Source organism: Mesoplodon mirus, assembly GCF_964341445.2.
Source record: "Mesoplodon mirus genome assembly, chromosome: 11".
Taxonomy (NCBI): Eukaryota; Metazoa; Chordata; class Mammalia; order Artiodactyla; family Ziphiidae; genus Mesoplodon; species Mesoplodon mirus.
In genome coordinates this window covers 18,845,612-18,873,312 of record NC_138987.1, presented here as the reverse complement: position 1 = coordinate 18,873,312, position 27,701 = coordinate 18,845,612, and the positions used below count along the sequence as shown (strand labels likewise).

Here is a 27,701-nt window from a genome sequence, read left to right as displayed (position 1 = left end):
CCCCCGATGTGAGATTTCATTATTACAACAATTACTAATAACGCTGATAAAATGGATTAATACCCAGACAGACAGTTCAGAACTTATGCTACACAGAGACCAGAACAAACTCTGTTTTAAGTTTGGTAAACTGAATGGCTAATGGCTGGTATTCAGCAAACACTGAATAGAAACCACTAAGAAATGCCAAAGAATCACTTTCACGGAGGGTCAAGAACTAAAGAGTTATTATCTGCTGCCTATCCAGGATGAGCTGAAAACGAAGATAAAGTTTTTCAAAAAGCAATAATAGTGTATGGGCTGAACGGCCTCTCCAAAATTCATATGTTGAAACCCTAACCCCTAATACCTAAGGCTGTGATTGTCCTTGGAGTCTTTACAGACGTAACTGAGTTAAAATGAGGCCATTAGGGTGGCCTTAATCCAACCTGCCTGGTATCCTGATAAGAGAGGAAATGAGTGCACACGGAGAGACACCGGGATGCACACACAGGGGGATGACTGTGTGAACAGGCAGCGGGAGGGCAGTCGTCTACAAGCCAAGGGGGCCTCAGAAGAAAATAAACCTGCTGACAATTTGATCTTGGACTTCCGGCCTGCAGAACTGTGAGAAAATAAAGTTCTGTTGTTTAAGCCACATAGCCTGGGTATTTTATTATGGCAGCCCTAGCAAACTAAGATAAATAGTTATGGTACTTAGAGATTCAGAGGGAAGTCAGGGGAGCGAATAAGGCGACCACAGATCACTCATTCAACCGACGTTTATTGGTCCCACTAGGTATCTGGCCACATGTTAGGTTCTGAGTCTATAAGGTTGTAAAACTAAGCTCTTGCCCTCACCAAACTCCTAGTAAGCTTGAGGACAAAACTCTAACATAGTATGGATGTGCCATAACAGATATATGCCCCAAGCCCTCTGGAAACACAGAAGAGGACTTTCTCACTAGCCATGAAGGGGTCATGCAAAGCTTCAAGAAAGAAGTGATGTCTGGAATAAGTGCTTTAAAAAATAAATAAATAAAATAACAATTTTAAAAAGCCCACTTTTGGGACTTCTCTGGCTGTCCAGTGGTTAAGACTCCATGCTTCCACTGCAGGGGGCACAGGTTCAATCACTGGTTGGGGAACTCAAAAAAAAAAAAAAAAAGAAAGAAAAGCCCATATATAGGAATATATTTTTGAATTGGAGAAAAATAAGTCTCATTGAGGAGGAGGAAGTTTGATGTGTGAAATGAGGGGTCGTATTCTGGCCATGTTGAGCTAAGGTACCGAGGACTGGAGTGCAGCTATCTATTTGGGCTGGAGACAGAGATTCAGAAGCAGTTCTTACTGAAGTGGAGTACAGATGGGCTTTGCCCAAGAAGAATGGTGCCAGTGAGAGGAGAAGAAGGATGTGACAGAACTCAGGAGAAGACAAGCATTTAAGAGGCAAGCAGACTAAGAAGAAGCGGAGAAATGGTAGACGGAGAGGCAGGAGGAAAAACACGACCAAGGAAGGAGGCACCATCAAGAATGAGAGAGTGGCCCCCAACGTCAGATGCTGCCAAGACAGCAAGTGGCAACCTGAAAAATGTCGGTCGACTTAACCAAAGGTCACCGATGACCTCTGTGAAAACAGCTGTAAGGGGCGGAAGTCAAATGACTACAGCTTGAGAAGTGAATCACTGTGTTTAGGTGGGAGGAGGTTCATGAAACCCCACGGAAATAAAAGCTTCCTGAGTCATCTTCTGGGATGGATGATCGGGGAAGGATCAGATGATATGGACGTAATTGCAACAAAAATGGTGGAGGGATGAGGGTGGGAGGCCTTCACTCTGTCCTTCCAGCACCTCTGGGAGCTACGTGAGCACAGAGGGGAAAGGTAAGAAGTCCAGCAAGGGAGAAAGCGGCATTTCCTGTGGGGCACCAGCTAACAGTAAAAATACTACCTACGTATACACACACGCTTTAGAAGACGTGTTCATATCTCCTCTCATCTAACCTGAACAACTACTCTTGGAGAAGAGCAAGAGGCAGCTCTATTTTACAAACAAAGGAATTATATTCAGAGAAAAAAATAATAATAATCCCCAAGGTCAAACAGCAAACAAAAGGTAGAAGCAGGACTCCATCCTGAACCTAGACCCACATCTCCAAAAGCTTACCAAGCATTTTCACTAAAGGATATGCTACGTGGCCCTGGGCTGGGTCTCAGCTTCCTCATCTTTAAAATGGGAACAATAATATTATAGTATCTACTTTGCACTACTGACAAATGTAAAGCACCTAAAGGAGCTGGCTCACGATAAGTGCCCAATACCTGAGAGTCACTACTAGCTTAAATTCAAAGAGCATCCTCTGTACATCTACCATACCTCCTGTGTATCCGGTCTTGGTGAATTTCAATAAGTGTCCAAACCAGAAACCTGGGTGTCATCCCAGAATCCTCCTTCTCCCTCAGCCCAGAGTCCAATCAGGTAACGAGTCCTTCCCCATCCAGTGCTTCTCAACCTTATTTTCATTCTTGTCTCCCTAAGAAGACTTTCTAGACATTTTTTTCCTAGTTGTATGCCTCCTATGGAATTTTACTAACTAACATTCAGCAAACATTAACTGAATGTGTAAGATATGCCAGGCTCTGTCCTAAGTACTTTTTTTTTTTTTTTTTTTTTTTTTTTTTTGCAGTACACGGGCCTCTCACTGTTGTGGCCTCTCCCGTTGCGGAGCACAGGCTCCGGATGCGCAGGCCCAGCAGCCATGGCTCACAGGCCCAGCCGCTCCGCAGCATGTGGGATCCTCCCGGACCGGGACACGAACCCGTGTCCCCTGCATTGGCAGGCGGACTCTCAACCACTGCGCCACCAGGGAAGCCCTAAGTACTTTACATGTATCATCTCATTTATCTGGAGCAACTTGAGGGCAGGGATTATACCTTAATTTTTGTATACCTGTTTAACTCCTGGCACATAGTAGATATTCAATAAGTGCCTGCTGAAATCATGCAGGAAGCAAAGTTCTGGTGTTTCTCATACCTGCTCTTTTCTCTGACTTATCCAGCCCCTCCTACAATGGTTTATGGTATTACCCTGGTAATAAAGAGTGAGGGGCGTGGGATATGACTATTCTGCCAAAGGTTTTAACAGTTTCTTTGAAATATACTGATTTGTTTAAAAACAAACAAAAAAAGGTATTAGGAATGCCTTTCCAAGGGCAAGGGGGAAAAAATCTAATCTACAATTCAGAACACTAACATATTTACAAATCTAGTCAATTTGAAGGACATCAATATATATTAACATGCCACAGGCAAAGGCTTAATCACCTATAGCCCAACAGTTTGGGAAAAACAGTGAAGAAGAAAGGTTTAGAAATGTAGTAGTATTTAAGAGCATACAAACAGGAGACTTTGAAAAAATCAGGTTATATAATCATCTAGTGCAATACTTTGAAATAGAATACTCACAGAAAGATAAACAGAAAAATACTTTAAATGGCAGAGTGAAAAATACTACTCGTAGTTCCCTAAGAGTCATTGGAGAAGGTCATTTAAGTCCAGTGCTCCCACACCCACCCTCTGCTAATTGAAATAGCAACGAGCCTTAATAATAATGTGAAAAGACTAGTTCAGGTTGATTCAGAAAGTTTCGCTCTCTGAAGAAAAGTATATATTTTTACACACACACATATAATCTGAATTTTTTTCTTTGTTTGGCATCACATGGATTTCAGTGTTAGTATCAATAATAACTTTCTCAAAATGACTAGAGCTCAGAAAAGAGCGAGCTTCTAAAACAAAATTTCCTGTGGTAAAAACCCAAATATTGCATTTCACTACTCATTTATTATAAACCATGGTTATTTCTGGGCAATAAGATTATGGGTGATTTCCATTTTCTTGATATCTTTCTAGAGCTTTTTTTTAAACAACAAATACATGTTGCTTTTATATTCGGAAAGAAAATCTATTTTCACTTTTAAAAACTCTTTTGTTAAACATTAACAACATCAAATAACATTTGTTATTAATTTACAAGTCACTTTCATACGGGGCAGCTAATTTCCCATTTGTGATAAGAAATATACATATTTTAAACCACTATATCTGATAAGTACAGTAAGGCCCCAAAATGATTGACACACACCCCCAGGAAATGTGAGGTCTCTATCTCCTCTCTTTGAATCTGGGCTTTGGTACAGCTTAACTGAAAGAACACAGTGAAAGCCAACACTATGCCAGTATCTGGATCCAGGACTTAAGAAACAAGCAGCTTCTACTTCCTGCCCTTTGAAACTCAACCACCATACTGTGAGGAAACCCCAGCTATCTGTAGAAAGGCCTATGTGGAGAGAAACCAACAAGCAGCACCAATTTACCAGAAATGTGAGCAACCCACCTGGGAAATGGATCCTCCAGCCCAGGTAAACCACCGCAACTGGCACTGGGTGAAACAGAAATGAGCTGTCCCACCTGAGCCCTGGCCAAACTGCACATTCATGGGTAAAATACAGGACTGTTATTTTAAGCCACTAAGTTTTGGAGTAGCTTATTACACAACAAAAGATAATCAGAATACCGGATTATATCAATACTTAAGTACCTGCCTCTATCTTTCCCCAGTTGCAATTTAAACTCTTTGATGGGAATTCCCTGGCAGTCCAGTGGTTAGGATTTGGCGCTTTCACTGCTGGGGCCCCAGGTTCGATTCCTGGTCAGGGAACTAAGATCCCACAAGCTGTGTGGCACGGCCAAAAAAAAACTTTAAAAAATTAAAATAAATAAACTCTTCGAGGGTACTACTCTGCCTTTACATTCATCTTTATAGTCATTCCTTCATTCATTCAATAAACGTGAGGATTAACATGTGTCTAGCACTATGCTAGATAGATTCTGCAAGTACAGAGATAAAAACAGCCTCTGGGCTTCCCTGGTGGCGCAGTGGTTGGGAGTCCACCTGCCGACGCAGGGGACACGGGTTCATGCCCCAGTCCGGGAAGATCCCACATGCCACGGAGCAGCTGGGCCCGTGAGCCATGGCCGCTGAGCCTGCGCGTCCGGAGCCTGTGCTCCGCAACGGGAGAGGCCACAACAGTGAGAGGCCCGCGTACAGCAAAAAAAAACAAAAAACAAAACAGCCTCTGCCTTAGAGAAGACTGCACTCTTTTTGCAGGGAGGAACACAAAAAAATAGACAATGACAATCATAATCTCAAAGCCTTAGCAGATGGTAGATAATAAATGTTGCCTAATGAATGAATGAATGAATCAGCTTCTAAGAAGTACTTCGGGATTTATGTACTATCATCCTTTTACAGATGAGGTGCACCAAGTAGCAATGTATTACTTCTTGCTAATACAATGTATTCACCCTCTTTGCCCTGCTTTGTGATACTGGGGCTGGACCCTGCATATATTTCTCCTTTGTCAGGTGGTGCAGTGTTAGTTTTCATCAGTAGAGGGCACTAGAGGGATACTGCAAGGCCATTGCAGAGGAAGGGGCTTTTCATTCTGGTTTGGGATGCTTTATCCCCTCTGAAGGGTACCACTGCCAGTGGTGTTTGGGAAACAAAAGGTGCTCACTCTCCAGGGAATTTCTCTACCACTCAGCAGTCTGCTTTCTGATAATCAACTCTGCTCTACCCACATTCTCTAACAAGTTTCTCAACCTGGTGGGCTGCTCTTACAGATCAGCTCCAGTCTGGAACCTCTGGCTAGTTCCCTGGCCACCGGCAGGCTGCATACTCATGTGGCAGTCACTTCACCTCCAGTGAGGTCTGAACCACAGCCTTGGGAGTGGAGAGGGGCCTTGTGCAAGCTTGTAGTGCCTTCAACCTGTACTCTCTTCCAGCCCTAGAAAAAGTAGCTTCTTCCACTTGCTATTCCTGTATTCCTTGGAGACCTCTTTTACCTCTGTTAGTAGTTAACCACTGTTAACTTTTTACTAGTGTATAATTCTTTATATTAAATTTTCCTTATTCAAATAACTAGTGGTTTTTGTCTCTAGAATGGATCCTGACAGACACATGAAGGAAAAAAAGGGCTCAAACAAATAGGAGAGGCCTGAAGAAAGCACATTTTCCCATGGCACCATCAAATGACTATTTGAGAATAAAAAGACATTGAAAGGGAAGAGACAAGTTTAAAGACTCAACAAACAAAAACTGCCATGTCAATCTCTTTTAACATCTTTGTCTAATCACATTTCTTGGAAAACATTTTTTATCCTCTTTGGTATTTCTTTTAATCTCCCTTTTGGTAAACTGTATGAAAACAAACAGCAACAACAAGAAAAGCATGAAAATGTTGGCCACAGGTGAGACCAGGGCAAAAAGGGGTCAGGAAATAAAGAAGCTGTGGCTAGCCCAGGTCAGGTAATCTAAGGCACATGACTCCAATCAGAACCAAGAGCTGGAATTGCCTAGTGATCAATAAGACTGGAAGACCAGACTGTCAGTGTTCAAATCTCAGCTCTGCTACTATTGAGCTGTGTGACTTTGGGCAATTTATCTACTGACAGTAATAGTACCTACTTCAAAGGTCGATGAGGATAAAGTGAGTTTATATATGTAAAGCCCTTAGGCTAGAACTCAATCCAAATTCTCCTTCTAACCTCCTCTCTACTTCAACATTCTCAATCCATTTTCCCCCCAATATCGTCTGATTTTGAAAAGGTTTCAGAAGACCTATCTTCTTTCAAAAACTGTTCTCCTTTACTCTTCCTACCACCTCTGGCCTTCAACCTGGGCCTTGCTACATTAAGATGTAGAACAGGGACTTCCCTGGTGGCGCAGTGGTTGGGAATCCGCCTGCCAATGCAGGGAACACGGGTTCGAGCCCTGGTCCGGGAGGATTCCCACATGCCACGGAGCAAATGAGCCCATGCACCACAACTACTGAGCCTGCGTTCTAGAGCTCGTGAGCCACAACTGCTGAGCCCGCGTGCCACAGCTACTGAGGCCCGCATGCCTAGAGTCCATGCTCCACAACAAGAGAAGCCACCGCAATGAGAAGCCTGCACACCGCAAGGAAGAGTAGCCCCTGCTCACCGCAACTAGAGAAAGCCCATGCACAGCAACGAAGACCCAACACAGCCAAAAATAAATAAATAAATTTATAAAAAAAAAAAAAAAAGAAAAAGAAAAAAGATGTAGAACATTCTCCTTCCTTAAAGGGCTACCAGTTCTTTCCAGGCCCACAAGTGTGGAACCTGTTAAATATAAAAAGAATGGGCATGATATAGTACAGCAGATATCTCTTAATGAGCTGTCACCTCTTCCTTTTGGAACTGTCCCTTCCCCACTCCAGGTGACTCTGGTGTCCTAAGGGAAGGGCTCATGACTCAGCCTAGGCCAACCAGACTCTGAACGTCGAGAGAAGACAAAGTGGAGGAACTGAGCTGGAGATGGTCATCAATGCCCAGAAATCCCCAGGGTTGCCTGACTCCTGCCTTTACTGAGCCCTGAAATTTTAGCAACTACTTCAAAGTTGTGAACTACCCAGTGCACGTTAGAGAAATTTCCACTTTTGCTTATGTTAGCAAGAGGTCTACTGGTTGAACCAAAGAGCCCACATACATGTTGGACTGATTTGCATCTCTTAGTTCCCTCATCTGTAAAGTCTCTGAGGTACCTTCCGGCTCTAACCTTCCCCAGTTCTAACAACAGGGCAAGTCCCAACAGATGTGCTCTGCTTGCTCTGTAATTCTCCGTAACAACTGCACCATTACCACTAAGCCCCCATATACCTTATGGACAAATGGTGGGACTGAGAGATGCTTTAAAAGTCTCATATTTAGGTTATAAAACCATAAGCTCTCGTTTGCCACTTACTACATCTCAGCAGTTTTATTTTGGTAACAGTGTCGCCACCCTCTCTGCTATGGTGCTGAGCATAAATAGAACATGAACATTTCCAGGAATTGTCAACTTGGCGCTTCTCACAAGGAGTTAAGATTTCTTTTATAACGCTAACAAAAGTAAAGCCTAAGACTAAAACCTGCCCCAAACTTCTAGAAGTTACATTTCCTTCTCAATTAAAATTTACTGTTTGGAAAAGTACAATGTACTCTTTTTTCCCTCTAGGGGAAAAGTCCTCCAAAGAATCATATTCATATACTCCTTACTGCTCAAACTGAGGAACAAGTATAAACACAGCTGCCTATTAAAATTAAGTAAAGGCAAACATTCCTGCAGCTAGCTAAAACAGCAGCCTACAAGTTTGAACTATACCCGTAAAAAGAGAACACTACCTTGCTAAACGTACAGTTAAACTCTGAGGCCATGCCACCAGAAAAGCTGGTTATTGGAACTGATGACTTTCCATAGCATGATTTAGGAGCTGGAAAAGTGGGACCTGATTCCAGTACCAGGAGAGCCAACACACCATCTTCCTTTTTTACTCTCAAGGTAGCAAGTGGGATGGAAGCAACCCAAGGGCCCTGTCCCTTGACCCCTTACGGCCTCACATTAGACCCTACCCCTCCCCGGCCCCCCCAAAAAAGGATAAAATGAGAGATGGGGGAGAGAGAGAGACCAACCAGGAATTAGTCTTTGGACAATAGGTGGGAAAGAGAAAGACATAAAAGACCCTGTGGTTGCATGTCTGGGAGAGCCTGGAGTGGGGTGGGGGGGGGAGGAAAAAGTGGGGGCTGGTAAATAACAGGCTCTGAAGCAGCCACAGGTTATCAGAATTAGGGAGGAGAGAAAAGCAAATTTTGAGAAAGTGTCTTTACAGGACATGAATCAGTAGGCTTTGAAGTCAAAGTGCCTAGATTGCAAATTTGGCTTAACTACATTGTATGACCTTGAGCAAGTGACTTAACATCTCTGTGCAAAGAGGATAATAATACCTTCTACCTCATTAAGTTACTGTCAGGATTAAATGAATTAATAAATGCAAAGGACCTGGAACAGTGCCTGGCACATGGTAAATTAAGCTGCTGATAAATACTATGATTATTATTTCACTGGTATTATTTGAGGTTCTTGGTGAGACACAGAAAAGATTAAAATTCATTTTTAATTATAAACAGAAACTGGGCAGATTGTCTGACCAACCCACAGATGGACAAACTAAGCCAGTCCCAGTCTTCCCAACTGGCCATTTGTGTCTCTCTTCCTCTCATCCATCCTCAAGCCATCTTCAGCTCCCTCTGTAGCTGAGAGCAGCACCCAACTCACTCTCCTCCAGCAGGTTCTGTCTCCATTTGGACATAACTTGATCTACAGGGCACACAGTATTGTGGATGGTCTGTAATTACCAAACAATGTGAATAGACAATGAATGAAATTCCCCCAAATCCAAATTCACCAGATAGTTCAAAACCCTCTCTTCAGTTCTGTTCTGTGAACACGAAGCCTATGAATCCCCAAGGAGAGCTAATGGAGTTTAATGTTGGTAGTAGAGTCACACCTGCATGGGGTCTGAGATGCTAGAACATTCTTAAGCAATAATGTTCAGGGTATTCAAAGAATTAACAACAATGGTGAGCACAGATTTAAAACAAAGCTATCTATCCTTCTACATCTCTATTCCTAGCTCCCTTCCACCTTCCCCCACCTGAAAACAACAGCAACTCTTCAAGCAAGCACACAGCTTTGGGAGGCCCATACCCAGGAAGTAATAAGTGAGAAAGGAGCCATGTGCACAATCTGCTGGTCGAATCTCAAGGTTCTCAATCCTGGCTGCACTTCAAAATTAACCTAGGAAGGTGTCTGTGCCTGTGTATGCGTGTTTGTGTCTTTAATACCACTGCCCAGACACCACCTCCACAGATTTTGGCATGAACTGGCCTGGGGTGAAGCCTGAGGATCATTAGGCTTTTTTTTAAAAGCCAGAGTTAAACAACACTGAGCTAAATCAACCCTGAGGGTCAGTAGGGTGATTGATGTAGTCAAGCGACCCATACACCCACAGGAGGGAGAAAAAAACGTCACAGTGAGAATTTCTAAAAGGAAAGAACATTAAATCCATTTTTTAGATGGATATGGAGGCATCCCTGCTGAGGAGAGACCTGTCACACGGTTTGCTATTCCTAGAAAGAGCTGCAGTTTGCTGCCAACAGATGCATTATTTCATCAGTCCCATAAATACTTGATAAAAGTCTTCCGCCCTTTCTGTATGTCAGCCTTGCAGAAGGGGGTGGGAGGGTGAGGGGTGGAGTCTTCTGACAAAATGCAGTACTGAACCATCAAAATTTCCTTTTAAATGATTAAAATTGGCACTGATAAAAATAAAATATTTTAGTAAAACCTCATCCCAGTATACCTCTAAAAGCCCTTGAAATTTTCCTCTTAAAATGAAGAAAAAAGCATTAGTACAATTTTTTTAAAGGCTAATTTCAATGATTAACACTACAGTATAATACAATTCCATTTCAAACCCAGCAGGGAGCCAAGACTGCATAGCAAAAGTCTTAAATCCAGAGTCGGGAGGCCTGGGTTCCAGTCCTGGCAATAAATTACATTAATTAGCTGTGTGATCATGGGCAAGTTGTCTTAATCTCTCTAGCACTCGTCTTCTCAGAGAAAAATCAGATGATCTGCGACCATCACCCTCCCAGTCTTAAAGTCTGGAATACTGGGATGTGTCTCCATTTTGCTGACTTGTTACATTAGCAAGCGAATGCACTTACAATTTAGACAACTTAAAATTAAGTCATTCTGGCAATTCTGCTAATAAATTTAACCAGTTCCCAGCCACTGTGCATCCACTGAATACACAAAACAGTAAAGTACCTTGAATATGGTGTTATCTTCCATTTGAACTAGAGCCAGAGCCTTCCTGCCCCAACTGTGCCAGCCAGACGATGCTTCCTGCCCCAAACTCCTGTAGCTCTTTTCACATGAGAAAATACATGACACGCATCTTCACACTTTTTGCCATATTGTCATACCATTATTATTTTCTTAGTATTTTTCTTTATGTTGACTGATTTTTACTTAAATACAATGTATTTTAAAGTAAACAGAAAACAGTTTTACTTGCCATAATGTCAGAAAACCATTAAATTGATACAAGGGGAAACAACAAGCACAACAACTAAATTGTAACTAAATACTGTTGTCTACAGAAGGCTTTAAGCATGAGGAGCTTTTGCTGTCTGTTAGGAAGAAAAATTGGCAAGTGTCAAGAGATGTTACAGAAACACTTGTACCAAATGGAGGTTTTCACTTGGATGTTATCAGGATTGAAACAGAAAGAAAAAGGAAATAGCTCTTTCACCTTGTGATCTAATCCCATGTCCACATATCATCTAAAATCATTTTAAGAGTCACCCAAGATCATGGCTGTGCACACATCTCACATTCTGGGAAACACAAGGACAGTCGAGACTGGGCCTTTACGACTGGCAATATGACGTAGCATCTCTCTGGGAGAAAGGTTATTCTCCCAGAAGGGCCTGGGCTCTAGCTACCCTGTCACTGGGGCTCCACTTGAGTTCCTTTGCCCTTGTGGTCCCCTCTATCTGAAAGCTCTTCCTCCAGGTATCCACTCTATTGAAGAATTCAGGTCTCTGCTCAACGTCCTCTCATCAGAGAAGCTTTCTCTGACCACCCCACATACTACGGAAAGCCCTTCCTCAACACCACGCACACTGTTCTTCTTCAAAGCACTCTCACCACCTGATGTATTATTTATTCACTTGCTTGTTGTCGGTCCCCATCAGACTACAGAATATAGTGAGCTCCAGAAGAGCAGGCGCTTTGTTTACTACAATATACCCAGCACCCAATGTCTGGCACATGGTCAAGACTAATATCTGTTGAATGAATGAACGAGTCTTCTCAGCTGATCTGGAGATCTTCATGTATCTTTATCACCTAGTGCCTGGCATCTAGTTGGTCCTCAGGAAGTATATGATAATCATATTGGGGACACATAGAAACCTGGGCTCTCTGTAGAATCTGCCCTTAGCACAAGGAGGGGTCTTGCTCTGAATGCTGACCCACCATCCCCTCTCTAGGACACAGGATGCCACAGAGTGAACACTACTCAGCCACAGTGGAAGTGCCTGGACAGACCACAAGCCTGATGAACTAAGATCAACACTGAAATTACCATACCCAGAGTAGGTATGAATTCATGGTATGATTAAAAAATCCCAGGCTAGAAATCTCTCTAATAAACCTATTACAATACCTAGAGTAAAAACTTCATTGCTTTTTTATTGCTCAGTAACTTTACTGCTCAGTAACTTCAGATGTATCCAAGTATACATCTGACAGCCAGAGTATATCTCGAAACAGTGGTTGACGTAGCTCTACGTGGTCACACAAGGCCAGCTCCAAAAAGGACAGGCTGAGCCCTGGACCCTCTGGGCAGAGGGGAAACAGGCCAGCCCTGCATCCTGCTCCAGTGAGGGCAGCCACAGAGTCCAGGGCACAGGGTCCATGGCGAGGACCAGCTCAGGCTCAGGCAAGGTTACAACAAATGTCAGCCCCAGGACAGCTACTCCAGCAGGCCAGAGAGTTGAGGCATCTGATGCTAAAATAGGAGTCACTGAGCTGCATTATAAGATATTTATCTTTCATCCTTGCTGGTGGTTAAGAGAATATAAAGCAGAAATTTAGCCTAGGAAGAAAGAAAAAACAAAAAAAACTCCCAAGCCTAAAAAAGACTGGAGTTAAAGGAAGGGTTGCCAGGCTGACTGTTAAGTGGGAATCATGGCAGAGACCCAATCCCACAGCCAGGGCCAACATGGTAGAACAGGGAGTCCTTGGGCCCAGACGTCACTCCCACCATGACCTAAGGCTAAGTCCTACCAGCTGGTGAGACAGGGGCTGCTGACAAACCTCCTTTCCAGATCCAGATTAGCTCAGGCACCAGAGCGAGCTTGTCAGCCTAGACAGGGCCCATGAGTAGCGGGAAGCCAGGCAGGAAGACACATGCTGCCTTTACCCAGATTCAGCACTATCCTCATCTCCTAAGTGACCTGCCAGGAGCCCAGGGAGGATTTCCAGCTAATCTAGTGTCTACTACGTGACCTTGGCCAGGAGGGGACATACCATGAAGTGTGCCTTCCATGGTGCCAAGCGGGATTAAGTCATTTTATTGCCAGAATTCCTCTTTTAAAATATAAGAGTCTTGGGCTTCCCTGGTGGTGCAGTGGTTAAGAATCTGCCTGCCAGTGCAGGGGACACGGGTTCGAGCCCTGGTCCGGGAAGATCCCACACGCTGCGGAGCAACTAAGCCTGTGTGCCACAACTACTGAGGCTGTGCTCTAGAGCCGGCGAGCCACAACTACTGAAGCCCACACGCCTAGAGCCTGTGCTTCGCAACAAGAGAAGCCACCGCAACGAGAACCCTGTGCACCGCAACGAAGAGTAGCCCCCGCTCGCTGCAGGTAGAGAAAGTCCATGCGCAGCAACGAAGACCCAACACAGCCAAAAATGAATAAATAAAATAAATTTATGAAAAAAGATTAAAAATAATAAAATATGTCTTTATAAGGTGAGAAAAAACACAAAATCAGTTATCCATTAACATCTTGGTTTTGTTTTTGTTTCTTTTTAATAGGGATAAGGATACCAGTCATCTAGGCACACTGAGAGAATCAAAGGTTTAACTTTTTGGTTTTTTTAATGTTTTGGGATTTCCTGGCGGCACAGTTTAGAAGAATAGAGAGAATCAAGATACAACTTGATTCTTCTCTAAAAAATGACACCCAGGGACTTCCCTGGTGGTCCAGTGGTTAAGACTCAGGGCTTCCACTGCAGGGGGCATGGGTTCTATCCCTGGTGGGGAAACTAAGATCCCACATGCCACGCAGCACAACCAAGAATAAAATAAAATAAAATGGCTACATGTGTATTAAAAAAATAAAATTAAAATTAAAAATAAATTAAATAAAATAAAAAATGACACCCGGAATATAAATTAAAAGCAACTAACCGGGATCAGTCACCAAATAAGGCCTCTGAAGTAGCTCAAAGTTTACAAGTGAAACACAAAAAGTAACCAAACAAACAAAAGGAAAACCAAGAATCTCTGAAAAGGCCAAAACAAGAAAACTTTTTATAAAATAACATCAGTTCATTCAGATCAATCAGGATAGACCTCTCAGCCAAAGAGAAAGCCATTCCTCCCCATTCATTTTCAAAGTCTCCCAAGAGAAGACCATCAAACCTGTACAAATTAATAACTGCAACTGAAATGAGTAAAAAGTCAGAAGAGGTTATTGTATACACATACCTATATAAGCACCACATTTTCCTACATTCTAATTCTTCAAAGTTCAAATATGCCTTTACAAAAATTTAAATGGACTATTTAAAACCTTGTTAAAATTACTCCATTACGACACTGGAGAAGCACTGGGGTCCTGGAAAATAGGCCTCTGGGTACATTCGCATTTTTTACATTAAAACTGAAGGCATTTCAAGTCTAATATACTCTTTCCAGGATTAAAAAAAAAATAGGTTTCCAATTAATTAAGTCCTAATTTAATTTTATAATTAAAATACAGCCATCAAGTTAATTTAACACTTAAAGTTTAAGGTCTCAAATAAAGAAGGCTGTTAACTAACAACTCCTTTAAAAGATACCATTTCCTCCACGCCTTACGTATATAGATATTGCTGAAACTTATGGTGTAGTGAATTTTCCATAACATATGTGGATTTTAAAAGTGAGTTTTATGAGATGGAAAATTACAAAGTGAAGAAGGAAATGATAAACTCCAAATTCAGGGTTTATCGGTGAGTGGAGGTTGGGGATGAGCTAGGATTGAGAGGAGCACCCAGGGGTCCTCAAAGGCCACGTAATATTTTTTTAACTGAGTGATGGGGAGACAGGCGTTCACTGTATCACTGTTCTTCACACCTTACTTATATTTTGTAATCTTACTTAAAATATTCAACAATTAACAAAAACTATTTAAAAAGTGAGTTTGTGTAACTGCCACTGTGGAAAGTATACAGAACGCTATGTAAATCAAACTCTCTCTTCAGGATATTTTTTTCAGTAGCAGTGTTACTCAACAAGAAGTAAAACAATTAAGAGGACTTCATTTGTGCAGTAGCCAACCTATCGTTCCATTTGACCACTTCCACAGAATTAACGTATTAACGTTATTTTTCCAAACTTCAACACAGATACACTCAGTTTTTTCCCGCTCCGCAATGTTTCATACTGCTCACTTAAAAATATATGTTTTTTTTTTTCCTTCAACATCATTGTAACTTTCACCATTTGGTAAAAATAATTTTAATTTTTCTTGTTCTTTGAATGAATCAGAAGAAATGAAAATGGGGTCACACCTCTTTGAACAACATACAATCGTACTATTTACAACACCTACAATGATTCTAAAATTAAATTAAGTATTTCAGCAGTAACAGGCTTTCAGTTTGCCTGTTTTGTTGTTTCCAACTATGTGTTGCCAAGAGGAAGCTCTAAGTCAAACACCATGAAAAGATATTGGACACCCTAATATTTCTTTTAACATCTCCCCACTTCTATGTTATATATTCTGCTTTCAATCAAGTGGTAGAAACATTTTACCTACTTCAGTTTGGCTTTGTTCACACACCTGGAGTATTTTATTTTGTAAGAATAATCCAACCTGAAAATTCCTGTGGTCCCCAAAGGCCAGCTTTTTTCGGTATTTCAAAAAGCCTGAAACATACATTTACCTATAATTTGGCCATGCAAGGAAATGAAAATATTTTTGCTTTTTCCACTGGGATTTTACCAGGCCTTCCTAAGTCAACCAGTTATCTCATGTTGATCAAATATTCAGACATATGTCATTAATAAAAATATTAGAAGAATTAGTCATGATTACTTAATACATGTGGTCTGGAAAATCATTCAAAATATGAGGTCCATGGGGTAAAAATAATAAAAGTAGTTTCTTTATTACCGGCATTTGTTTTTTATACTAGTTATATTGGTATTTGAAAAACAGCAACAACAAATTATGGGGACCCCTGAGTTGGAGTAGTTCTAACTATCACTGCTATAAAAAACTGAGAATGTCGATTTCCTAACTCTGTTAAAAATTTACAAGTCAACTTTCTTTTTTCCTTTTTTCTTTTTTCTTTTTTTTTTTGCCAGTCCAGTTATCTGCTCCTCAATCTCTGTAAAAAGTAGACGTCATGGGAGGTGTTGAGAGGGAACAAGTGTTTCATCTCACATCTTCTTCTTGCTACAAGCCAGGCTGATAGCACTAGGACTGTTTCTCTTTTCCATAGTTTCCAACGTTCCTTAAAATCAAAATGAGACACACTCCCCCCCAAAAAAACTACTGTCCTTATAAAATTAAATACTCCAGGTGTCTGAACAAAGCCAAACTAAAAAGGATGACTTTAAATCAATAGTCTTTAAAAACAAACTAAGCCAGCCTTCCAAATAATCCCCTTTGGCCATGCAGGACAGCCCAGGGAACAGGTGCAAGGCATGCCTTCCTAGAGGCTGTCTCCTTCTTCATGAGTCTGACCTTTTCCAGCCGGCCGCTCTGGCACCCCACGAATCAGTTATCAGGAAGCCTAAAGCCTGCTTTCCCATCTGCACTTTCCAAATGGCTCCCAGCGCCAAGGGCTGAGATATGACCTGGCTCTCAGATGAGAACATGCCTCCCAAGGGACTTGCCAACTTTCCCTGGAAGCATTTCTAAATGTATCCTCTGAACTCCCTCCTCACCCTCTCAATCATGTTCCATTCCCCCCTCCTTCCCTGCACTTCCTAACTCCACCTCCTCATCCAGTCCCTCCAGCGCCACATGCTTGCAAACCAAACTCCTTTCCCACTTTCAGGACCCGCCAACCCCCACCCAGCCTAAAACCCCAACTTCAAATCCAAAGGGCACAGTTCCAACAATCTTGGAGGTGGTCTGGAGTGATCTTTTTGAGGCCTACCTGCAGGCAGCTCAACCATGGCTTCTTCTCTGGCCTTCTCCAGTTTCTCCCTTACCCAGGGGAATTCCTGCAGGGAATCTAGGAAGGCATCGAATGCTTTAGGACCCCTGGTAGGTAGGATATCCAGCAGCAGCATTGTTTTCCGGAGGCCTGTGGCTTGAGCTTTAATTTCTTGAACGTGGCTTTCCGTCAAGACCCCTTCCTGGTAAAGATACTGGAGGACCAGTCCCTCCACCAGTACCTCTGCACCCAGCTCGAGGCGAAGGGAGCGAAGCACTTGCTTGTCTCTAGCCTCCATCTCCCCCTGGGAAGAGACAAAATGGTAGTTCAGATCACAGGAAGCCTGACGAGCCCCTAAAGATGGTGTCTTACAGTGCAAGCTCCTTAAGGTCACGGACATCTTTGAACCCTAGCAGAACGCCAGGCCATGGTGTTTAATACACGGCTGTTACGCCAAGCTGAATTAATTTCGAATGCTTCAGAACATGATGAACAGCACTGAAAATGAATCATCTTCTCTGCTTTTACTTTCCACACAATGGAGCCCTAGCTCCATTCCTTGTTCCATAAAGATATTTGGGGAAAAGTGGATTAGAGACCCTGCTTAAAAAGCAACTTTTGAGGGGGCTTCCCTTCCCTGGTGGCGCAGTGGTTGAGAGTCCGCCTGCCGATGCAGGCGACACGGGTTCGTGCCCCGGTCCGGGAAGATCCCACATGCCGCGGAGCGGCTGGGCCCGTGAGCCATGGCCGCTGAGCCTGCACGTCCGGAGCCTGTGCTCCACAACGGGAGAGGCCACGGCAGTGAGAGGCCTGCGTACCGCAAAAAAAAAAAAAAGCAACTTTTGGGGCTTCCCTGGTGGCGCAGTGGTTGAGAGTCTGTCTGCTAATGCAGGGGACACGGGTTCGAGCCCTGGTCTGGGAGGATCCCACATGCCGCGGAGCAACTAGGCCCGTGGGCCACAACTACTGAGCCTGCGCGTCTGGAGCCTGTGCTCCGCAACGAGAGGCCGCGATAGTGAGAGGCCCGCGCACCGCGATGAAGAGTGGCCCCCTGCTTGCCGCAACTAGAGAAAGCCCTCGCACAGAAACGAAGACCCAGCACAGCAAAAATAAATAAATTAATAAACTCCTACCCCTAACATCTTCTGAAAAAAAAAAGCAACTTTTACCTGAGGATTACAGAGGAGCATTTCATTCTAACATACCTGAGAAGAAATAGTGCTTTTCCTTTAACATTGCGTTCATCAGAGATACCGCACCACCGCAGAAACCGCCAATATGCACACAAGTGCCCTTAAGACCGCGGGCATCTGCAGAAGCTGATCATCAATGGAAGTGGGGCAATAAACCGGCAGGTCCCAATAAGTTTAAGGATATTTTTCCCTAAGAGAAAAGGCCTATACACCATTGCCTTCAAGGAGAACATTAGGCGTTCATGCCCAGTCTACAGTAAATCTTATATATAGTCACAGACTCCAGCCCTCCTCTGGAAGAATTTCGAATCTCCATCACAACACTGTTATGGCCACACATGCACGGGACATTTAATGTGCTTTTTTTTTTTTCCCCCTTTAAAAGATTTTTTTTTAATGTCCACACGCCACGGAAGGCTTGTTTCCAAGACCACTGCACCAGTGAGCAGAGGGACGGCTAAGAGGGTACGTAAGTGGCGGGGAGGGGAGACGGGGGGAGGCAAATGGGGCTTTATGACACCCACAGAAAGTAGAGCCACAGCGGGCGACCCGGAGAGGCGGCAGGTGAGCGGGAAGATGTGCCCTCCGGGCTGTCCCCGCCCATGTGGAACTTTTTATTTCCCGCCTCGCCAGCTGAAGCCCTGTGGCATTAGGAACGGAAAGAACTATGAAAGATTTTAGGGGCCACCTGACCCGCTATAAAGGGGGTGCTGGGAATGACCTGCAGAGAAGACCGAGGGGAGAGCACGGCCCCGAGCTCCTCCACCGCCACCCCAGCCCGAGCGGCTCGGGAACGCCGCGAGCAAGTTAGCGGGCGGGGAAGCCACGCAGGGCCCAGGCCGCAGACGCCGCGGCGCGGGGCCTTCGAGAAAAGATGCATACGGGGGTTCTGGTATCCTGTTACTTACGTCTGCAAACACGTATCTTAAGGAAAAAAAAAAAAAAAAAAACTGCAACCGGACTCCAAAGTGTCAGGGAACCTGTACCGTAAGCACCATTTTTGTTGAAGGCAAAAGCCCTGAACAGGAAGTATTGTCGCCATCTTTGTTAAGGGCAAACACAGGAAGTGCTGTGGCCATCTTTATTGGTGGCCCAGATATCAGGATGAAGCCTTTTCCGCCATGTTTGCTGTGGGTAGAGAATATAACCACCTGGAGATGGAAAATAGTAGCATCATTTAGGGAGTTATCTAAGGAAAGGAGTAATTGGATAATTGCATTTTAACACATGAACTCCACTAGGGACTTGCACCCAATTGACATAATAGTCGGGTCTCAAAAGTCACCTTATCAGGGAAGCCTTCCATGACCATTTGTATTTAAAACTGCAGTGCCCACCACCACGCTATTTAAACTCGCAACATTCACCTCCTGCGCTCCCCATCCCCTTTTCCAGCTTTATTTTTATCTGAAGGACATATCACTTACTAAAACTTTTACTTAATTATTTGTTTATCATCTGTTTCCCCCCCACTAAAATGCAAGTTCATTCCTTTATATCACAGGGGTCCTGCCCAAAAAAAGTGTACAAATCAGTCAGGATTCAGTTACAGCAATCAACCAGCTATTCTGCACAGATAGGGATTTGTCATGAGGAACTAGGGACATTAGCAGTAAGGGTGTCTGGGGCATGTAGTTTGGAGTTGGAAGGCAAGACAAATGCCTGCTCCAAATATATATAGAGAAAAGAATGTCAAATTGAGGGTCCTTACTCAGATTCCTTTATGAAATGAGGCAATCGTAAATACATTCATTAAGTCACTTTTAAGTCAATTGGGTGACATACACAGAAAGTTGTACACCTGCTAACAGTGGTTGACAGTAACAGAAGAAAACCTCAAAAATCATTATTTCTATAGAGGTTTTTCACAACCAACACTTCTAGTGGAAGATGAAAATATCTTTGTAAGCAAATCAATGGAAAGCACTTCTAAACCTCCATCCTCAAAACATTCTAACTATTGTAACAAGTTTAAAGGGTTACTATACCAATATACCATTTTACTATGCCAGTGACAATATTTTTACATTGGGTGGCAAGTATTATTATTATCATTAGCATTTTACACATTCCACATGTGAGGACCGTGGAATCAAAGTGGTCAAGTGTCTTAGCCAAAATCTCAAAGCTAATATATAGCAAAACCTGAATTATAACCAGGTCCCTCTGATTTCATGCTCTTTCCAGTACACAGAACACGACACACCCCTGTATGGTGAAGTGTCTACTATTCTAATGACAGCCAAAAATATTAATAAATCATTCTGGTGCCACCTCCTACTCTTGATACTCTTGAGTTCCAGGTACTCTCTTCACTCTCACCGTCTTCTTTCACTCTGGAACTGCTGTCCTTTCCTGGGCAAGATTCTCCTTCTATTGGTGGACAGGTGTTAGCAATATTCTGGCTTCATCCAGATAAAGTACAAACCTCTTGCGATAGTGTCAATAGCTGAGGTTACTGACTTTGGGGGAAGGAAAAAAAAAGGATTTTTTCCAACTGTAAACTTTGATAACTTTCAAACAAATAGCAAAGTTGAAACAAATAACACCAAAAACACCCATATAAAACTACCTGTTTTAAAAATGCTTCTTGGGCTTCCCTGGTGGCGCAGTGGTTGAGAGTCCGCCTGCCGATGCAGGGGACACGGGTTCGTGTCCTGGTCCAGGAAGATCCCACATTGCTGCTGAGCAGCTGGGCCCGTGAGCCATGGCCGCTGAGCCTGCGCGTCCTGCTTCGCAACGGGAGAGGCCACAACAGTGAGAGGCCCGCGTACCGCAAAAAAAAAAAAAAAAAAAAAAAAAAAAAGCTTCTTAATGACTCATTGTATTTGGAAAGGCTTGAGATCTCCTAGGAAAGAGAAGGAGACATTGCTGATGACCTCCAGGGGGAGGTGGTAAGCCAACAGTGGGTTCCATGAGAGCTCACAGAAGAGAGTGAGAGATGGCATGAGAAGAGTCAGTGCAGGAGCTGAGGCACATGGAGTTCTTATGGTGAAGAACCTGAGAGATTGGCTATTAAGGATCTCACCTAAAACCATAAGGTGAAGCCCTTGACCATCAAATTCCCCTTTCGGAAAATTGAGCTAAGCATCCATGCTGCCTCCTAAGTGACTAGGCTGGCTCTCTAATTGGCTAGCCAGCTGCTATCAATCAGCCTGTTGGAGGACCACCACCCCACCCTAGCATATAATGATAGTCTGAGTAGCACGTCAAAGGCTCAGCTTCACTTTTATAAATATCCAAGCCCAGCAGGTCCTGAAGGAATCAAAGACAGAGCAGAATCACTAACACAGGTGGTTGCTCCTTCACTCCATCTAGTCCCTGTCTATAGGCTGGAATTATGCCCCCACAGAGGATTAAGCACCTGTTACTCAGTGGTAACAAATCTATTTTCAGGAAGGACAGATATTTTCCTTTTTCTCTGTCCCCTACGTGCTTTCTGGTGTCAAGATATACCCATTGTGAGTTTGCCAAAGAAAGAGTCAAAAAGAACAAGTGTTGTATATTCTTTCATTTTGGTCTTTGGTTTGGAGTCGGATATTTTTGGTTCTTCTTGTTTCATAGATGTGGAAATTATGCCATGGAGAAAAACAGATTCTTTTCAAGCACATGTGAAACAGTTACAGAAATAGGTCATGAATTAATTCACAAAGAAACTTCAATAAATTCAAAAAATCAATAGCCTACAGACTATGTACTCTATCATTTTACAATAAAATTGGAAATTTTAACAAAAGAATAGCTTCCATAAATCCCATAAGTTTGGAGACTAAATAAAATACCCTTAAACTCTTGAGTTTAAAAAAAGTCACACATTTCTAATGGTATAGCCATATGGAAAAGAGTATGGAGAGCCCTCAAAAATTAAAAATAGGACTATCATGTGATCCAGCAATTCTACTTCTGGTTATAGATACAAAGGAAATGAAATCAGTGTCTCAAATAGATGTCTGCACTCCCATGTTCACTGCAGCATTACACACAATAGCCAAGATATGGAATCAACCTAAGTATTCATGACAGATGAATGGAAAAAGAAAATGTGATACATATAAACATAGATAGAGAGATAGATATAAACATCATTCAGCATAAAGAAATGTAATATAAATTTATATATATAATACATAATATATATATTGTATATATATAATTCAGCCTTAAAAAAGATGGAAATCACATCTATTAGAATGGCCAAAATCCAGAACTCTGACAACACCAAATGCTGGTGAGGATGTTGAGCAACAGAAACTCTCATTCGTTGCTGGTGGGAATGCAAAGTGGTACAGACATTTTGGGAAACAGATTGGCAGTTCATTACAAAACTAAATACACTGTCATCGTATGATCCAGCAATTAATGCTCCTTGGTATTTACCCAAAGGAGCCGAAAGCTTATGTCTATACAAAAACATGCACACGGATGTTTATAGCGGCTTTATTCATAATTGCCAAGTCTTGGAAACAACCAAGATGCCCTTCAGTAGGTGAATGGATAAATACACTGTGGTACATCCAGACACTGGCATATTTTTCAGCCCTAAAAAGAAATGAGCTATCAAGTATGAAAAGACATGGAGGAACCTTAAATGCATATTACTAAGTGAAAGAAGCCCATAGAAAAAGCCATATAGTGTATAATCCCAATATATGACATTCTAGAAAAGACAAAATTGTGGAGACAACAAAAAGATTGGTATTCACCAGGGGGTTGGGAAGGGGGCACAGGAGATTTTTAGGGCAGTGGAAATACTCTGTATGATACCACAATGATGGATGCATGTCATTATACCTTTGTCCAAACCCATAGAACATACAACACCAAGAGTGAAGCCTAAGGTAAAATTGTGGACTTTGGGTGATTATGGTGTGTCAATGTAGGTTCATCAGTTGTAGAAATGGACCACTCTGGTGGGGGATGTCCATAATGGGGGAGGCTGTGCATGTGTGGGGCAGAGGGTATATGGGAAATCTCTACATCTTCTTTTCAATTTTGCTGTGAATCTTAAACTGCTCTAAAAAAATAAAAGCTTAACTAAAAGAAAAGTAAAAAAAAAAAAAAAACTCCTGTCATATACTACGACATGGGTGAACATCGAGGACATTACGCTAAGTGAAATAAGCCAGACACAGAAAGACAAATGCTGCATGATCTCACTTACATGTGAAATCTAAAAACGTCGAAGTCATAGAAGCAGAGAGTGTAATGGTAGTTGCCAGGGCCTGAGGGTGTGGGAAATGAGATGTTGGACAAAGGATATGAAGTTTGAGCTATGCAGATGAATAAATTCTGGAAATCTAATGTACAGCCTGGTGATTATTGTTAATAATACTATATTGTGTACTTGAAATTTGCTAAGAGAGTAGATCTTAAAGGTTCTCACACACACACACACACACAAAAGGTAACTAAGATAACTATGTGAGGTGATGGGTACGTTGATAAGCTTGATTGTGGTAATCATTTCACAATGCATACATATGTCAAAACATCACATTGTAAATGTAAATATAATTTTTATTTGTCAATTATACCTCAATAAAGCTAGAGACAAAAAGTCACACACTTCTAACCAACAGAGTATAGAAAGAAAGAAAAAAAAGACTTTATAGCAGAAAAATCTGGCAGACATTCCCTGAACCAAGTAATCAAGGTTAACATCAAATATAAGTCCTGTTTAAAAAGACAAAAGCTCTAATTTGAAAAGATACATGCACCCCAATGTTCACAGCAGCTATGGGCTATTTACAATAGCCAAGACACGGAAAGAACCTAAGTGTCCATCAACAGATGAATGAATAAAGAATATGTGGTACATATATACAATGGAATATTACTCACCCATAAAAAAGAATGAAATAATGCCATTTGCAGCAACGTGGGTGGACCTAGAGATTATCATACTAAGTGAAGTAAGTCAGACAGAGAAAGACAAATATCATATGATATCACTCATATGTGGAATCTAATTTTTTTTAATGATATAAATGAACCTATTTACAAAACACAAACAGACTCACAGATTTCAAAAACAAACTTATGGTTACCAAAGGGGAAAGGGGAGGGAGAGATAAATTAGGAATATGGGATTAACAGATACACACTACTATATATAAAGTAGATAAACAACAAGTTCCTACTGTACAGCACAGGTAACTATATTCAATATCTTATAATAACCTATAATGGAAAAGGATTTGAAAAAGAATATATACATACATATATATATATAAATATATATACAATATATATAACTGAATCACTTTGCCATACACCTGAAACTAACACAATATTGTAAATCAACTATAGTCCAATAAAAAAAATAAGTTCTATTGATATCATGTGCCCCAATACGATGTGACAAGAAGGGCCCATCACCTCTGTGTTATTCTTCCCCAAAATCCATAATATTAGTCTTTTCATGAGAATCAATCAGACAAACCCAAACTGAGAGACCCTCCACAAAATATCTGAAAATTACTATTCAGAAGTGTCAAGGTCATGAAAGACCAGGAAGGACTGGGAAACTGTCCCGGATTGGAGGAGACGAAGGAGATATGACAACTAAAGGAAGGGAAGGAGCGAAGGAGGGAAGAGAAGAAGAAAGAAGTAGAAAAGGAAGATGGCAAAGGACTTTCCCATCATCAGGAAGATATGAAGACTTCTGGGCTAAATTCTTATTCCCATTTCATCTTCGTTATCTCCTTGATGTGCAACTGGAATCCCATGTAGCCTCCTTCCCTGTACTCCTCCCCCGCAAAAAGAAAAAAACAGAATTTGCCAAAGGAAATATAGGCATCTATCCCTGTAACTAGAAATCCTAAAACTACACTTGGAATATGCAGCCATGCTATCCCCTCTTTCTGTATAACTGTTAATATAGGTATTATGCTATAGATAATATTACCTGAATTGTGTGCGCTAATTAATTATTCGTTTACTAAGTTATGAATTCTAATGATTCCTTCAGTTCTCTGATATCTCATTTTGATCTTAGGTGAACTACTGCTTATGGTAAAAATCCTGGGGTAGTTCACAGAAACCTAAAACTGCAAACCTTTTAACAGGGCCAAATACATTGTTATTCAAATTATTGTGTACTAATTTAATACCCAACAATATTTCTATATGTTTGAAGTTTTATGCTATGAAACTTTAGCGATTGATAATACTAGGATGATTACAATTTATCAGAATTTGACAGCAATCAGTTTTTATTGAGCATGTATTATGTGCTAGGGTCAACTAGGTCTAACAGACTGAAAAAGAGATATGATCTCTATCTTCTTGGAGCTTAGAGTCTAGAGGAGGAAACAAACATAAATAAGGAAACAAATAAAATTGATAATTACAAATTATTGTAAGTGCAATAAAGGAAGAGTGCTTTGATAAGAAAAACCAGTCCAGGGGGCTGGAGGAGGGGAGCTGATTTCAACGGAGTCTTCAGAGAAAAGCCTCTTTGAGGAAGTGACCTCTCCTATTTTTCTTCCCCCAAACTATTGCAGTAGGTATAAAACTGTACTACACACATTTAAAAGATGGATAAGAAACCAGTTGAGAATTTAAAGTACTAGGATACCTAAAGATATTAGGATTTGCTAAAATAAGTTCTTAGTTTCCTGGCATTCACAATAAAAAAAAGAAAACCATTTGTGTTGTATAGTTCCTATCTCTCAAAGAAAGAAAACATACTGAGTCATCCAAAGAGACTAATATGTCTCTGACACTAGTTTCAAGAAGGAATTTATCATATGATTCTTTATATAAGGAACATCAAATAAACTAATAAACTATGATTTTCCTGTGTTCTTTTGTAGAAGATACCAAAATGTTCTTCAAATGTACATTCTCGGTATTGACCCACTATAAAGCACAAGATAATACAGTCTAGGTACCGACTTTCTGGTCATATAACCAAATGCAGTGACTGAAAGAGACCAGTAAATGGATGCCATTTAGACCCTCTCAAGTACCACCTAACAACCAAACCTAAGTATTCTGAATGGTAAAATTTAATAGCTGAATTTTCTTTCTGCTGAATATCTACTGGGATGACATCATGTATCACTGATTGAAGAGAAATCCATACACTTCAGATAGAATATATAAAGGGCTTTTCAACATTTTGTGATGAACAATTTAGTAGCTAACCTTCCATTCTTGTTCAAGCAAAATGACACAGAAGCAAGCTATGCTGGTATCAGGGAAAAGGGTCAAAATGTTTCTCAATGAACAACAACAAAATGTTTGAACCTGTTTAAGCATATGGCCAAGTATTTGGCTGAGACCACAGAATTTGACATCATAAAGCACAAAGAAATTATTTTGCCCCCCACCAAAAAAAAAAAACCCTAAGTATTTCTATTACCAGTTGACCACATTGACGACAAAAAAAAAAACTTCACATGGACTTTACTGTACTGAGAATTTCTTTCCAAGAAGAACTACATCATCATGAGTCTGCCTGGATGATTTATCAGCAAATGCACCATGTAGTTGAATGAACTAAGCTTTTATCTGGATTTATTTAATAAAGTCCACTTAGAAATTAGACAATGACTACTAAATATAATGATTTTTGTTTCAGCGTAATTGATGCTAGACTGTTCTTTCTGGTAACAAGCCTCCAAAAGGTTAGGCTGGATCTTAATAAAGCAAATACAACCATTAGCCCAGAAGAGGGTGCTTCCCTCCCTTCCCATCTGCACTGATAAGTGGGCATGCGTCCAATCCATCCACTCCATCCACTAGCTATACAGGGAGTATAGAATTTTGAACAAATTAGAACTGTTCTTCAGGGAAACTGTGTTTGAGTTAATAGGGCAAAGAAATTAGCCATTACAAGTGCTGATGGATTCTTTATGTCTCTTCTCCCCAGATAATGAGAATATGAATGCTGGGATGCTTGGAGGACCAGTCAACTAGAAGTATGACATGGGCTAAAATAAGCTTCTCTCCACCCAGGGAAGCTCTCCATTGACCAGAAGTAGAAGCAAGGGGAAAAGACAAAATGGATTATGAACTATGGCCTACTTCACCAAGTTCATTTGGCCTACACAGATTTCTCCTAATGGCCTAAGAGCATCAGATACGCAAAAGGAAAAGGAAACACACTCTCCTTATGATTTTTGAGTGGTTTGTTCTCCTTTTTAAAAATGTATTTATTTATTTATTTATGGCTGTGTCTGGTCTTCGTTTCTGTGCGAGGGCTTTCTCTAGCTGCGGCAAGTGGGGGCCACTCTTCATTGCGGTGCACGGGCCCCTCACTATCACGGCCTCTCTTGTTGCGGAGCACAGGCTCCAGATGCGCAGGCTCAGCAATTGTGGCTCACGGACCTAGTTGCTCCGTGGCATGTGGGATCCTCCCAGACCAGGGCTCGAACCCGTGTCCCCTGCATTGGCAGGCAGATTCTCAACCACTGTGCCACCAGGGAAGCCCGCTGTTCTCCTTTTGAGTGGCAGTTTTAGACTGTCTTCTCTTAGGCGCAGAGAACTGATTTTCCATTTTTGTGGTCTCTATTCAAATCATCTAGTAGTAGGTACACAGCATATGCTCAGTAAATATGTTTGACTAACAATATGACTGTTCTATTGGTTTCATTTTACACATAGTACATAATATGGTACCTTGCAGTAGGCACTCAAAAATATGGATCAAATGAATGTATTTAAG

General features: G+C 41.7%; 1 protein-coding gene across 7 annotated transcripts in view; it reads right to left on the bottom strand.

Annotated features, from left to right (window-relative positions):
• Positions 1-27,701, bottom strand: part of CRADD (CARD and death domain containing adaptor protein) — a 274,839-nt gene that overhangs the window by 175,265 nt on the left and 71,873 nt on the right. The window contains exons 1-4 of one of the 7 annotated variants that reach the window (XM_082634814.1): positions 20,601-20,698; positions 20,303-20,490; positions 18,937-19,179; positions 16,836-17,139 (exon numbers count right to left, since the gene is read on the bottom strand). In XM_082634814.1, coding sequence (XP_082490940.1) covers positions 16,836-17,133 — 298 coding nt within the window. In that variant the 5' untranslated portion in view covers positions 17,134-17,139; positions 18,937-19,179; positions 20,303-20,490; positions 20,601-20,698. Of the gene's footprint in view, positions 1-16,835; positions 17,839-18,936; positions 19,180-20,302; positions 20,702-27,701 lie in introns of those variants that run through there. The other 6 variants (XM_082634815.1, XM_082634816.1, XR_014295241.1 and 3 more) reach the window with 6 other exon arrangements.